This window comes from Vigna unguiculata, chromosome 8, assembly GCF_037176805.1.
Source record: "Vigna unguiculata cultivar grain cowpea cultivar isolate G323 ecotype 2 chromosome 8, ASM3717680v1, whole genome shotgun sequence".
Lineage (NCBI taxonomy): Eukaryota > Viridiplantae > Streptophyta > Magnoliopsida > Fabales > Fabaceae > Vigna > Vigna unguiculata.
The window spans coordinates 33,816,149-33,825,818 of NC_140799.1; the positions used below are offsets into that span (position 1 = coordinate 33,816,149).

A 9,670-nucleotide genomic window follows, 5' to 3' on the forward strand; every position below is an offset into this window, starting at 1 on the left:
ATCTGGAGCTGAGACTGAACAACAACAATATAGAATTACATATTTGTTGTTATTAACGCCTCTTTCCTCAGCATGCTATGCCAAACTACTTCACCATCTCTGCGTTGGCATCAAGTATCATTCACATTTTTAAATACAATTCAATTTTTAAACACCTGTGTTCTTAAACTAACACCATCCTAAGGATCTTAATAATGCATATACTTTTGTGCTCACAGATCTCTTATATATCAAAATTATTGCATGTAATGATAATCATTAAAGCAAATATTACATTTAATTTGTTGCTAATAACCTTTTAAATTCATTACATCTTTTCATATCTAAAACATTTTAAAGTCTCATTCTTTCTTCTAAAAAATTTGAACTTGTGTGAACTTTATGATATGGGTTAATTTTGATATAGATAATTGAGCCACACCATAGGTAAATATATAAATCATTACAAAAAGATCTCCTTTCAACAGTCGATTTTTAATTTTTAAAAATATTAAATATGTATACTAATTTATAAAATAAAAAATAATTATTATTATATGAATAAAAAATTATAATTGTTACTATTTTAACAACTGATAATTTTTTATTTTGGAGAATAGTATCTACATTATCACATGACTAACAATTTGTTGTTATTAAAATTTATTGTTAACGAAGAGTTTTATAATATTAAATAATTTAACACAATTTTCTAAATAATTATTACTTTTTTATAACATCTAATTATACATAATTGACAGCTATATTTTTACGATTTAATTGTTGTGTTAAGTATATATATTAAAACGTATCTAAAAAATTAAAAGCATTTAATAGAATTTATTGAGTATTTTTTCATCAATACTTGATAGACGTTTGTCATAAATGGCTATGTTCCAAAAAGTTGATATTAATAAAATAACCCTAAAATATTATAACTCATAACACTAAATTATAAATTATATTTTTTTCTGTGAAAAAACGAAGTGAAAACATATATTGCAGTTTACACAAAAATATAGGAAAACAAAACACAAGTAAGATCTTAGGAAGAACATCATTGTCAGTAATAGTGTCGGTGATGAAGTGAGGGAAACACAAACTCTCACTCTCTCTCTCTCTTTCCCTCACTCATTAATATAATAGTTACTGCATCAACTTGGGTTTTTGTCTCAGTATCATACACTGTGTTCCCCACCTCCATGTGCTGCTAAAGCTGCTTCCTTTCTTCTGGGTCTTCATGTTTCACTTCCACTTTAAGTTCACTACTGATTCTCATTTCTGATCCTTCCCCATTTAGATATTTTTTCCAGATTCATTCAAAGACACCCTTTGCAGCACAAGAGCAGGTTCAGATCATGGGAGTGGATTTAAGGCAAGTGGTGGCGGGTGTGCTCACCCTCACAATGTTCGTCATGCTCATACACATGATCAAAAGGGACCATTTTGATGCTGTTGATGTAAGAATTTCTTGCTCCTTCTTTTTCATTGCTGTCTCTAGCATTACACACACCACTTCATTCCATAGGGTACTCTGAATTGTTATTGTCAAACAAGTACCCAGGGATCTGGGTTGGTACCACAATGAACTCAATGAAACTCAAGGATCAGGTGAAACCCATGTTGTGTTTGGTTTTGTAGAGATGATAGATCCTTAATTGTCAGGATTCATAAATTGAGAAAAAACATCTGTGGCCAGAGAGAGTGATTTCAGTTCAGTACATGTCCTAGTTCTTTTCTCATGCATATTTCTTTTGACTAATTATTCCTCTTGTGATTTCTCAGTATAATTACAATGAACTTATTTCAATGGTATTTTTTTTTACCTTTTGCTCTGTAGGATAAACAACCTGGAACAGAGGATTTCAGCTTTGAAAATACAAACTTTGAGACTACTCATGTTAGAAAGAACATAGGGATTTGGAAGGGAGATGGTGATGAGTTAAAGCCTTGTTGGGTTAAGCCATCTGAAGGTAAAGTTTGATTTTAAGGTCTTGCAAATATTCAAGGAACTTATGTCGTGTACTAGAAAGTGATACCTGTGAACCATCTTTTTGTCGGTATTAATTAATATTCTGGCAATGACTTTCAGACAGCAACAGCAACGTGGAGCAGACTGAGGGGTTTGTTACCTTTTCATTAACCAATGGCCCGGAGTACCATATATCTCAGGTAACATTCAACAATTGTTCTTGTCCCATTGAAGAGTTGCTTAATCTGTTGTTTAATCTTCAACAACTGTTCTTGTCTCATTGAAGAGTTGCTTAATCTGTTGTTTAATCTGCATATCATCTATAACTTTCCCTAAATGCCTAATATTGATTTCCATTTTTGATTTTGATTTTTCTTATTATCAACCTTCTTGCCTGCTGCTCTGTCAGTTCCCACAATATTGAGTGTTAGTTGTTAGTTCTATGCTATTGTTTCATAACTCTTAGTGAAGTTTGAAGTTTGATCATGAGCTATGTATGCGCGCTTCTTAATCCAAAATTTCAATTACTTCTTCCCACATTATGTAATTTTCTGTTAATTCCTTATTCAGATAGCAGATGCAGTGCTTGTTGCTCGTAGTCTTGGGGCAACACTTGTGATCCCTGACATCAGAGGAAGCCAACCTGGTGACAAGAGGTTAGTGCTGAGGAAATAAATGTTGATGCAAATTGCTTCTTCTATTTCAATTTCTACTATAGTTGGACAAATTAGTGAGTGAAAGGGGTGTGAGGAAATTTTGCATATTTTTTAAGAATAATCATAACAGTTTTTGTAGCTTGTTATGCTTTCTACTGTGATTGATGGTGATCTTATATTGCCAGATGATGGTAGAAAAGACCAGCCAAGTTTAAAGTTAAAAACTGGAAAAATGACTCAAGGTTCTATGCTTTTAACAGATGAAAAACACTTCTATACTTTGTTATTTTCATGCTCCATTCATATTCAAACTTGTTTTGGATGCAGCATAATTTGAAAATGCCACCTTCTGATGACATTGTGACATTGTTAGATACCTGTTCCACTCAATTTGAAATAAGTCTAACCTACTTTGCATATGGCTAATATAACTTATGTCTCAGGAACTTTGAGGACATTTATGATGTCGATGTGTTCATGAAGAGCATGGAAGGAGTGGTCAGAGTTGTGAAGGATCTTCCTTCTCGCGTGTCAAAGCATAAAATCGCAGCCGTGAAGGTTCCGAATCGGGTTACAGAAGACTACATAGCCAAACATGTTGAACCTATTTATAGATCAAAGGGGAGTGTGAGGCTTGCCACTTACTTTCCTTCAATAAACATGAGGAAGACAGGGGAAAAAAGCGATGCTGATTCTGTTGCATGCTTAGCAATGTACGGAAGCTTAGAGTTGCAGCAAGAAACACACGAGCTTGTTGACTCAATGGTCGAAAGACTTAAAACTTTAAGCCGAAAATTAGATGGCCAATTTATAGCTGTGGATTTGAGGGTTGAGATGTTGGATAAGAAGGGATGCCAAGGAAGTGATGGTGATAAAGAGAAGAGTTGCTTCAATGCACAAGAAGTTGCAATGTTTCTGAGAAAGATTGGTTTTGACAAGGATACTACTATCTATGTGACACAATCTAGGTGGGATGAGAGCCTTGATTCTCTTAAGGATTTGTTCCCTAGAACATATACAAAGGTGAGATTTTTGTTCTTACTTCACCTTCACATACACAAACTTTGTTTGTTTAATGTTCAGATATAAATTTCATAGTTTCTGTCAAATTGTTTCAGGAATCTATCATACCTGCAGATAAGAAGAAAAAGTTTCTGGATTCTGAAGATTCTGAGTTGGAGAAAGTGATTGACTTTTACATTAGTTCTGAGAGCAATGTTTTTGTACCAGCAATTTCAGGTCTATTCTATGCAAATGTAGCTGGTAAGAGAATTGGGTCTGGCAAATCACAGATACTGGTTCCAGCTTATATTCCAGATTCATCTGCTTCTGCCTCCAGTTTCTTGTCCCATTATGTCTCCAAGAAAAACCACTTTGCCTATTCTTGTTACTGTTAGTTCCAAGGGAAGACATTCTTAGTATCATGTAGCAAATGTTGTGTACCAATTCTCCTGAATGATGCTTTCCAAAATTTACCCTTTTGGGGAATTTCAGTGTTATGGCCTAAGGCTTTTTTGCTTGAGTTACTCTCATTTCACATGTACACAGGGCTTTCTCTGAACTGGTATTTAGTTTGTAAAATTATGGCTGCTACCATATTTCATTTTCATAGCTGCTCAAACAATTGGTATTCCATTCATTGGATGTTTTAGGCACAGCATATAATATATTGTTTTGTTGGAGATTCACTGCAAATTAACTTGTTCAGTACCAAAAACAGAGAAACAAAGCATTTTTGTTCTGGTATGGTAAGAGTTCATTTTATTTTCTTCAAAAGATGGAGAAGAAAGATGTCTATTGAGATTAGATATTGAGTTATCAAGAGCTCTATCTATAATATTCTGTTGCAAGTTCCTACATTTTTTTACTATTCTCTGTTATAAATGGATTTATTCTAATTTTATAAGTCAATTTTACAAAATTGAGTTATAATTAAAATTCAATTCTTAACATCTTCTTATAACTTATATGAAAGGATAGATTTTATAGTAATAGCTGATATAGGGTCACAATTTATGTTCTTTGTTTGTTTTCCTTCTATCTTTATCTTCAGGTTGACAAATCTAGATATGTTTATGTTGCTGAAGTTTACATAAAACTCAAACCAAAAAGTTTTGTTTCAATAATTATTTGACTTTAAAGTATCTTTTTTAAGAAATAGTATGAAAGAGAAGACAAAACCACATATTGCATCAGCATTTAGGTAACTGAAATTCGATTTCGTGAATAATTTTGGAGTCATCATGATGTAAAGTATCCATTAATTACTTTTATATCAAGTCAATAATTAAGAAGGCTTTTCGCTAATAAATGTCCTAGAGATATTACTTAATCATAATTAATATAAATCGAATATCGTAAAATTTTATAGTTAATTGTGATAATAAATAATATTTGATTTAATAATTATTAATGCAGTTTTATTTTATTTAAAGGACAAAAATAAATTATGTGTTGCACAACTATATTTAATATCTTATTTATAGTTTATCCATAAAAATTAAAAAAACAAATTAAATAATAAAATAATTATATTTTAATATTGTTAAAAATTAAAATATAATTAAACATAAATAAAATTTAAATTAATATAAAAATCAACAAAAAATAATGTTAAACATTTTACAAGTTTATAAAAAAATAAATAAAATTAAAATATCAAGACTTTATTGAATTTCTTTTCTCTAACTTAATATTCTTTTGCTACATCATGTTAACTTAACAAATCCTTTGTATTAAACAAAAAATAATATTTTATGAAATTATTAATTATAAATATATAAATTTAGCAATATAAAAAAAATTAATTACCTAAATTTTTAATAAAAATTTTAAAAAGGACAATTTTATTTTTATAAAATTTATTATATGCATTTATATTATTTTAATTAATAAATTTAATTATTTTAACTTCACTGTAAAAATAATAAAATAAATTTACAGTAATTATTTCTTAACTAATGAGAATATCAATTTAAAAACTCTTAGGCGAAAGAGTATAATTGGGTCTATGTTATGCGTGTTTATTAATTTGTCCAGAATGTTTCATTAAAGCTACATGCACAAAGTTATTTGTGTTATTTAATATATTGATTTGTATAATATAATAAAATTAAAGCTATCCTCAGAATATAATACACCCTATTTGAAAAATAAGAATAGTATTTTTTTTTCTCAGTTCAAAGATCAATAATTTTGTTTTTAAAAAGAATAAATGATGACATAAATAACTATAATATATGGTAAAAAAAAATACAAAAATATCGGAGAAGTTGCCCAACAAATTACTAAAATCTCAAATTATCAAAAACCTTGATTATTCTATGGTCACACAAGGAAAACAATATTATGTCATACATAAATACAAATATAAAAGCCAAGGAAGGAATATGTTTTATGTACAACTATAATTGCTTAGTAATCATAATTTTTTACTCAATTTAGAGATTAAAAAAAAAAGATTAATTTCAATTTTAATTTCAATTTTATTATTAAATGTCTCAAAAGAAAAACATTACAAGCATTCAAATATAATATTAAAAACAAAATATTATTTTAAGTTGTTCAAATATAAGTTTTGATTAAGAAAAAATTTAAATATATTTTTTTTTTAAAAATTTGAATTATAAAAAATAATGATTCATATAAAAAAAATAAAACTAAAGATGAGTATGTTGATAAAGAAAAATAAAATGAAAACTTAGTCATTTTGTCTCAGATTCATAAAATTTTATAACTGACTCTGTGTACCTCAGTCAGGTCTTCTCCTCAAATCAATATTTACTGATTTTAATATTGTTCAATCTAATATAATATTACTTTTTTTTCTTATTTATTTTTTCCAAGATAACCCAAAGTGTGCACCTATAAAACATTATAGTAAACAAAGTTTTGTTGTTTTGACTTTTATGCTCAAATTTGACATTGAAACTGTTTTGTTAGAGTAAATCCTATTTTGGTCTTCTAAATTTATTCATGGATATATAATCACTTAATGTGATGATAACTCTTTTGAATATGCATTCATTTCTTTTTTTAATTTAAATTTAATGAAAATGTTTGTGAAAGCCACACGTTTTGTGTTTTAAAAAAAAAAACTGTGTATGTTTTCTACACTTCTTGACTTTTTTTAATTTCACAACCGTCATTATTGAAATAGTAAATGCACGCAATACTTTTGGACATTTATATAATGAGTGATTATGACTTAATTGATTTTTTTTTAATTCATTCAAAAGAGGAGAACTAAACGTATGTTGGATGATTGAACTTTCATGGAATACATTTCTTGTCCTTTGTCCTCATTTATTATTGTTTATTAGTGTTTAATTTTATTAAATGCTTGGTGACGTAAGCATCTAATGAGTCGTTATAGCTTAGCCGGTAGAGTGCATGCCTTTAAGCATGTGTTCGTGGGTTTAATTTTCAATGATTTATTTTGTGGAATTTTTATTATTATAATGTCTAACTTATATAAATAGAAAAATTAAGGTCTAATTATATGTTTGTCCTATTTTTTTAAAAATTTTAATTTAGTTTTTTTTTTTAGAAATCTCAATTAGGTATATAATGTTGTTAAAATCTATCATATATAAATGTCGTTAAGTAAATAGTGACCGGATATGGTTAGACAATGTTGAAATAGTTACAAAGGTCATAAATGTCAAAGTTATTAATGATGTGACAGACAAATAAAAATCTGATTTAATATTAAAAAGTAATTTTTGAAGTCATTAATTTATGAGTCTTTATCCTTATATAATACTCTACTTTCTCAACCCAAAACCTTAAGGCCATGAATTTATAGGTCTTTATCCTTATATAATACTCTACTTTCTCATTTCTAATCAATATGAGACTTGAACTCACACTTAAATTCCTAACAAGTAGTATGATATGTTTGGTGGAGGATTTAAGTGTTTGGTTCTTCCTCCCTTAACGGCTAGTTTTAAAGACCGGTTCCCCAAAATGTTTGGGTGCTTATCACAAGTCCAATCAAAAACACCAAAAAAATCTCCAGCAAGTTGTAATTGTATGCTAGAAAACATAAATGAAATAGTCACTTAACGTGAATATTGACATCATGAAAGCCTAATTTATAGCCTTGGGAAGATACATGTTTGAAGTAAAATTGCAAAGTCAAAACATGCTCCGGTTATTTATGATGATCTTCAAAATAAAAAAATGGTAAGTAATGTTTAATTACATAATAGAAGAGGCAACAAATTAAAGAAGACACAACTTGTCTCGCTCTAAAGGAATAATAGTAATTACAATTAATCCTTTTTCTCATCAACAACGACCTCCATGTGGAGAGTTATGTTGGTAAAAGAAAAAAACATTGTCTTGTGAAGTAACTACTTTCACATACTCAAATTCAACAATGCCCTTGCAGAATAAAAAAAACTATTAGAATAAATAAAAACAAAATTTTCATGAAGAAGATTTATTAGTAAAATTAAATTAGGCAACGGCATTTGAGTCCCTGAAAGTGTAATCTGCAAATCACTTTAGTCCATTATTAAAAAAGTTGTGACCTATATAGAAATATTACCTTATATGAGTAAGAACTGAAGTAATTATGGAGATCTATTTAACATTTTCAAGTCTCATTTGGGTGTGCTTAATTTGAGAGACTGTGGTATAGAATTTGAAAAATAATGTTTTACACAGACAGTGTAAACAAAAGGAAGAAACAAAAATCAAAATATCTTTTCTTTAACCCAAAATAATAAGATTTTAAATTATATATTTGTGCTTACTCGCTGGTGCTCATAAACCTTAATTTAAAAAATTATTTTTTAATATTAAATTAAATCACGTCATTAATAACTTTGACGTTTATGGTCCTTGTCACTGTTTTAGTATTGTCCAACCATGTCAGGTCACTATTAACTCAACAACGTTTACCACAAGGACATTTGTGATACATTTTAACAAAATTGGAGACCTAATTGAGACTTGTAAAAAAAGAGGGACCAAATTGAGATTTTAGAACGAAAATGGGAACCAAGGGCATAATTAAACAAAAAATTAACTATTTTATTTTATAGAAAATATCATTTTTTTAAAAATATCTATTTTCTTTCTTGTATATTCTTTTTAGGATTTTGATTGATTTACTCATTTGTTTAGAAATTTTGCATCCATGTGCTTGAGGGTCTTTGCATCTTGATGAAATGGCTTTAAAATGAATGTTTATGTAACAGTGGGCCGTCTTAGCTCAGTTGGTAGAGCGCATGGCTTTTAACCATGTGGTCGTGGGTTCGATTCCCACAGATGGCGTAATGATTTATTTTGTGGAATTTTTACTATTACAAGGTCTAACTTGTATAAATAGAAAAAATAACTATTTTATTTTATAGAAAATATCATTTTTAAAAAAAAATATCTATTTTCTTTCTTGTATGTTTATAATTTTTGCATGCATGTGCTCGGGGGCCTTTTCATCTCGATGAAATGGGTTTAAAATGAATATCTACTTAACTATGATTGATAAGATATGCTTATATTGTTTATCTAAATTTTTTATGTAGAGACAAAGTCTCGTGTAAATGTTAAAGTTATTTGAGCATAGTTGAGTACGAGACTTAGTCAAGGTAAGAGAAACTAACTTTTTTTTTATAGTATGCTAGGTTGGATGATTTAGTTGTAAAAATGATGTCGTATTCCTATTTATTTTGGTATAATTAATGAGCCGTCTTAGCTCAGTTGGTAGAGCGCATGGCTTTTAACCATGTGGTCGTGGGTTTGATTCCCATAGACGGTGTGATGGATTATCATTAATACCAATGATACCTATTGTGGATTTTTTCTATTACAAGGGCTCTCTTTATATAACTAGAGAAATTGAGTATTTTATTTTATAGAAAATACTATTTTTCTAAAAATATCTATTTTCTTTCTTGTATATTCTTTTTAGGATTTTGATTAATTTACTCATTTGTTTGAAGATCATAGGAGTATGAACATAAAATATTACAATCTCAGTTCATTAAAATTTATTTTGAGTAACTTTAATTTTACTCATTCTTTTGAGTCAATTTGTAGAAATTGTGCATGC

The 9,670-nt window shown here is 28.7% G+C and overlaps 1 protein-coding gene and 2 non-coding genes across 3 annotated transcripts; all 3 read left to right on the top strand.

Annotated features, from left to right (window-relative positions):
• Positions 1 to 1,109: 1,109 nt before the first annotated feature.
• On the top strand, positions 1,110 to 4,302 carry LOC114194653 (protein MANNAN SYNTHESIS-RELATED 1-like). The gene is made up of 6 exons (XM_028085007.2): positions 1,110 to 1,439; positions 1,820 to 1,952; positions 2,072 to 2,151; positions 2,522 to 2,607; positions 3,051 to 3,630; positions 3,726 to 4,302. Exons 1-6 carry the CDS (start codon positions 1,338 to 1,340, stop codon positions 4,002 to 4,004), a joined length of 1,260 nt encoding a protein of 419 aa, XP_027940808.1. The 5' UTR covers positions 1,110 to 1,337; the 3' UTR covers positions 4,005 to 4,302.
• Positions 4,303 to 8,819: 4,517 nt separating this feature from the next.
• Positions 8,820 to 8,892, top strand: TRNAK-UUU (transfer RNA lysine (anticodon UUU)). Its single transcript has one exon. It is a non-coding gene; the product is annotated as a tRNA-Lys (tRNA).
• A 411-nt stretch (positions 8,893 to 9,303) lies between these two features.
• Positions 9,304 to 9,376, top strand: TRNAK-UUU (transfer RNA lysine (anticodon UUU)). The gene has a single exon. It is a non-coding gene; the product is annotated as a tRNA-Lys (tRNA).
• Positions 9,377 to 9,670: the final 294 nt, after the last annotated feature.